The following is a 5770-nucleotide window of genomic DNA, read 5'->3' on the forward strand; positions in this document are numbered from 1 at the left end:
TTCGAATCTGAACTGTGGTCTTTGTGCCAACATGTTCTGTGGTTAAAAAAAAAAAAAAGATTCCAGGCTTAGACCAAGTTCAACAAACATCATATGATCATTCATGTTTATATTTCCCTGCAAGAGTTGATAGCATACTGGCCTTAAAATTTAAAAATTATAATTCTAAGGATACCTTCAATCTTTCGCCATGCCCGCCCGTACAATTTTAAAGCTTCAAGAAACTTCTTGTGCTCTTCATCTGTCCATCTCTCTCTTTGTTTTGTGATAGTATACGGTTTCCTTACCTAATGAGGCAGGCATGAAAATTTTTTTAGACAGATATAACATAGATGAGCAATCCAATATTGTACAAGCTGCATGAAGAATCCTGGGTGAACCTTTGGAGCATAGTCATTCGCACAAGAAAATTGATCATTTAGATGAGCCCGTGCAACGGGATGTAGTCCAGAGCTCAAAGATACTCCATTTCCTACTGGAATGCTGCCGTGAGGTCTGGTGACTCCATTTTGATCCTACATCCAAGTTGAAGAGAAAAAACTCACAATCCAATTATCGAGGATAAGTGAATGATTCCTAATTTAAAAGACGCTCTATAGACTTCCTTGTAATAATCCGGGATAAAATATCTTTCAAGTAAATCATGCACTTCCCATCAAGAAATGCTACAAAGACCCATAAAAAATCACAAATCTTGAAATAATCCAAATATGCCAAGTTCTCTCAACAGCAGATATTAAAGGGGGGGCGGGGGGACCGTCAGCAAACTCCCCTGATGAAGCTAAACGTTTTTTTTTTTTTGAAGAAGAAGAAGATAAGCCCATTAAATCTACCCAATTTCTGAAGTATAAATAACTTGTCACTGGAAAAGGTAAATTCATCAGACTAAGTTCACCGTTCCCTTCCAAAAAATATTACGAAACATATCCCGCCCAAAATCGGGGAACATATTGCTGGAAATATGAGCTTACCCATAAACGCACAAAAACAATAATCACCAAGAGACTATAAGAAATGAAAACAGAGCAGAGCACATATGATACATACATGAATGGCCATGGCTGCAGAAACCACCCGCCGGTCAAACAGTGCCAAACAGTCTTTAACTTCGCCGAAAGATTTGATTGTCTTTCCTTATCCACAGAATCACAAGACCAGATAGGAACCAACCTTTTCTATTCAAGTACCCAATAAAAATACCACGAATAAATCTAAAACACCAGATTTCTTCTCTCCTATACAATCAATAATTCCATACGCAAATGCACGCGTCTCACTATTCGAAAATCATCGAACAAATTTTTAAACTGTTTCCCAACTCAGAACTGCATAACCCTCGCAACTATCCGAAAGTGTCAAAGCTGATTAGCCAGATGAATCCCCCATACCCATTCCATGGTTTCATCCACACAAATCAAGAGCATCTTGTCACAAGAATGCCAAAAATCCATCAAAATCTTCTTTCCAGAACGAAAAGAAGCAAGAAAAATACGCTATGGACTCAGATACTGCGTAGCAGCAGCAATGACCCAGTGAAAGGATTAAACCCCGATCAACGCACCCAACCCACCGAAAAAAACAGCCTGAATGGTTCAAGAGTAAAAATTGAAAAAGATATGGACGCGACAAAACAATCAGCAAAGGAACCCAATACTATCCTCCCGAAAATCAGAGATCTCGAATCTTGTATCCTCTGTGATTCGTTCGAGAATAATAGACCTTTGTGTTTAGACTCTCTAACGGGCACAAATAATAAATTAGGGAGAAAAAGAAAGACAGAGAGATGAAAGCTTCGAATTACAGAAGGCGAGTGGAGGAGGAGGAGGAGGAGGAGTTGAAGGGACAGAGAAGAGGAAGACTATGGGCAAGGGAAATGAAGATTGCGGGGAAAAAAATAGAGGCAAGGGAGGGATGCCACGTCAGATTTGAATTTCTCGTATTTTGTGAGAATAAAACTTTCGCCGTCGAAATCTCGAGAACTTGATGCCATCTTGTGGCTCACATCGAAAGAGCGCCTCGGACGTGGCGTTTGGCTGTCGCGTCTCTTTCTCTTTGCATTTTTTTTTCCCCCCTGCTGAGATTTTTATATTTAAATTTGGTGGGGGGATAAAATACGAGCGCATTGTGGATAATTTGGATCCAATTCATACTCGCAATTCTGCAGTCTTAGCTTTGGTACGCGCTTTAAGAAAGTGCCACGTGTGCCGTTTATGCGTGCACAGTTCACTCGTTGGCCAACCTTCATCCACACCCTAATATCAGTGTTAGATTTATTAGCTTTCGTTCTCTTATTTAAGAGAATAAAATTGAGGCATCATTATCATATGGTTGAATTAGAATTTAAATATTTCGGATTTTTCTATTATTTATTTTGTTTCATTTAATTAAAATTTAAATATTTATTTTATTATAATTTGAATATTGTATAGTCTTTACACTGTTCAGTAAAAATAAAACATAAAAATATATTAGTATATGCCAATGAATTTAATCCTCTTATATTTTTTTTCTCTCTCACCCAATATTTAAACACGAATTACAAAATAAAAATATTTTTCTAACCCCTAAATTAAAAATAAAAATAATTTATTTTTTCAATATGAATAATTATTTAACCAATAAAATATGAGCGGTCTATAAAACAATTTGTTTCAATTTGCAAATGTCCATAGACAATTTTATTGTTCCACATCACATAAATACTTTATTGCATTATATAATTATGGTCAAAATATCATCGTCAAGGTGATCCCAATGAGAATTGTCCTTAGTTACAAAACATATATAAATTATTCTTATAATAATGTCTTTTGAAATATTATAGTTACCTTGAACGTGCAATGGGGCTTTTTCAAAGTTAGTTATCTCCTTTCTATTTTTTTTTAACACAATTATTTAGAATGGGATTTTGACATGTTATTAAATTATTTTTTAACATTGTCTTTTTATTTTGCCAGATAATTTCTTCACATTGTCACAAGCCTGTCATTCGTATTTGATTGAGAAATTTTAATTTAAGAAATCACAACAAACACTAACATCATATCTCACTTTCTTGAAAATAAAAGTATAATTTTATTATCTATTGATTTAATTACTTTTAAAATAAAACAATATTTTTATGAAAGTGAAATACTAGAATTTATGCAAGGGTTTAAGGTTCAACCACTCATTATATAAAAATAATTTTTGTTGTAAAAAAAATGAGACTAATTTTAGTGAATCCCTTGCAAATGTTACGAATTTTAAAAGCTGTTCAAATATTTCATGTTTTCAAATATTCAGATTATATCTTATTATTATCCTCATAGAATTAAAAATTAGAATTATCCAGCCACTATTCCATAAATCCGAGCAGAAAATTGTGTCGTAGAAAATCGAAGGAAAAGAAAAGAAATGAAAAGGCGATGGGGACAGGTGTCCATGTCATAGAGCGAGTGGTGGAGCAACCACAGAGAGGGAGAGAGTAACAAGTGTGGAAACATAAACAAGATATTTTAAATAAATGGATAATTATTTATATCCTGATAAAAAATATACTCTAAAAAATAAATCGGTCATTTTGTGACGAGGAGAGAAGATAAAAATCCGGTGGTTCTAAAAAAATAACGAGACTTTCTAGTTGCGCTTTTCGCCACGTCATCGCCGTCCTGCCGCCACAACCATAATCATGAAGCCACGTGTGCGAGGGAGACAACGCCCCGGTTCGTTTCAGGCCACTCGTTTTCCGTCCTTTTCACAAATAAAAAAGTTAAAATCCTAGAAAATTTCTAGCCACATACTTTTCAGTGGTGATTTTTCTTTGGCTTAGAAAAAGGGCATTTTATGTAGTGCCAAGTGTACCATAACGGGCCCGTCGCATCAAAAAATAGACAAAGCATATAAATATTCTCAGACCAAAATAGGATACATTTATTTACGTAGACCCCGAGAGACCATCCACATTGTTCTTACTAACGGAAAATTTCAGTCGGTTGATACTCCTTCCCTTTCAAAATATAAGCTAGATTTTTTAAAAAGTTATTTTTTATAAGATAATATTATTTTTATCTAAGTATTTAATGAGATTTTTTTCATTTTATCCATATATTTTTTTCCTTTTAATTCATTTATTACATCTTTTACTTATTATCTTCATTAATAAAGATATATTAGGAAAAATAAATATATGTCTTACATATTTATTGTTTTAAATTGATGTTAATTAGTTTTTTGATAAACATAATAAATAAAGTTTAGTTTATATTTTGAATCGAAGGAGCACTGGAAAATTACTAATTTGCAATAACTCTCATGGAAATTTAAATTTCACTGCACTTTTTTTAGTGAAAATAAAAAAATTTATGGATGAAAAGACGAAGTTATAGGGTTAATATTGTATGAGTCACAACTCACAAGCTTTTGCCTAAAAATTTAAATTATAATAATTGTTAAAATAGTGATATTGACTGTTAATATTTTTAACAGTAAGATATGATTTTAACTTGTTAAAACAAATTTGTAAAAAAAAAAATTTTGAATACCTAGTATTCCCAAATGTAAACTTTATGGAACAAATTTGAACACTAATATATCAAGAAAATGGTTTTAAAAAATAAAGATAAAATTTTTAAACTAAATTAATGTTGATCATTTAACAAATAAGTGCCACGTGTGTGGCATAACTTTTTCACTTTGAGGAACCATCTTTGCCATTGCGAGGTCTTCTACAACACATGCCTCTTTTGTTTCTTTTTTTTTTTTTTATTTCTTCTTCGCCATCAATAGATATTATCAAGGGATTTGGATATGTGATTTCTGTAACGATGGATGAGTCTTCATCAGCCTCCTCTTCATCTCTTCTTAGCACATGGTTAATTTATAACAAGGGTACCCTAATTCATAGCTTATTAACTCCCGGATAAAATCACTAATAGTGAAGAAACTAAACAAAATGACGGCAGAGGAGCAAGTAGCGGAGGGGCGTCTCCAACATGGAGGAGGTATAACCATTGAGTCTTGCTGAAAACCTGACAGTAGCGAATGGGCCGCTGGGGGTGAAAGCGTCGTGCAATGGGCATGGCAATTGCTCTCTCCGTCTCTTTTCCTAAGTAAGATAAGGCTCATTACACAAATCAAAAAATTAAATAAAGACAATAAATAAGTAAAAATTAAAAGTTTTTTTCTTCAAAATATCTTATTTATAAGGGGAGAGAATATAAGAAAGATAATAAAAATTTATTATAATAAATAGAATTATGAAAGAGAAAGAACATGTAATGGAGAAAGATAATGATTTGAAAAATGAATGATAATATATTAAATATTAAAATAATAATTAATGGAGGTAAAATAGGAAATTTGCTACAAAAATTTAAGGCAACTTGCAAATATTGTTTATATTTAGAGATAAGAGGGAATGATAATTGTTGCTTATAAAAAAGGATGGAGGGAGTATTTGTTAGACAGTTAGTATTATACTCCTCTGATCCTATTTTATAAGGTAGAGAAAGAATTTTTTTTTTGTCTATTTATAAGTCACTTCATTAAATTTTCAGTGTGAATGTACTATTTTGTCCTTCATTTATTATATGTATAGGTAATTATTTCTTTTGAAAGGTGTATATGTTAAATATAGGTAAAATTGAAAAATTGTTATATTTTAATCGAGAGTTAATGCATTTTAAAGTTTTTTCTTGATCTGTGTAAAATATGTTAGAAGTGCCTTATAAATAGGATAAGATGAGTAGTTGACTTAGTGATTATGATATTTTTGGTATTATTTTTAAAA

The 5770-nt window shown here is 32.3% G+C and overlaps 1 protein-coding gene across 1 annotated transcript; it reads right to left on the bottom strand.

Moving 5' to 3' along the window:
- Positions 1–4: 4 nt before the first annotated feature.
- LOC114756081 (protein REVEILLE 1-like) lies at positions 5–1731 on the bottom strand (the record flags this gene model as incomplete). Its single annotated transcript, XM_028945001.1, has 4 exons — positions 1048–1731; positions 381–515; positions 176–287; positions 5–36 (listed from the first exon to the last, which is right to left on the bottom strand). Coding segments are annotated over exons 1-4 (291 nt in total), but the record flags the coding sequence as incomplete, so codon positions are not given.
- Positions 1732–5770: the final 4039 nt, after the last annotated feature.

Source organism: Neltuma alba, unplaced genomic scaffold (genome assembly GCF_004799145.2).
Source record: "Neltuma alba isolate B1F8T4 unplaced genomic scaffold, ASM479914v2 tig00001378_pilon, whole genome shotgun sequence".
NCBI classification, from domain to species: domain Eukaryota; kingdom Viridiplantae; phylum Streptophyta; class Magnoliopsida; order Fabales; family Fabaceae; genus Neltuma; species Neltuma alba.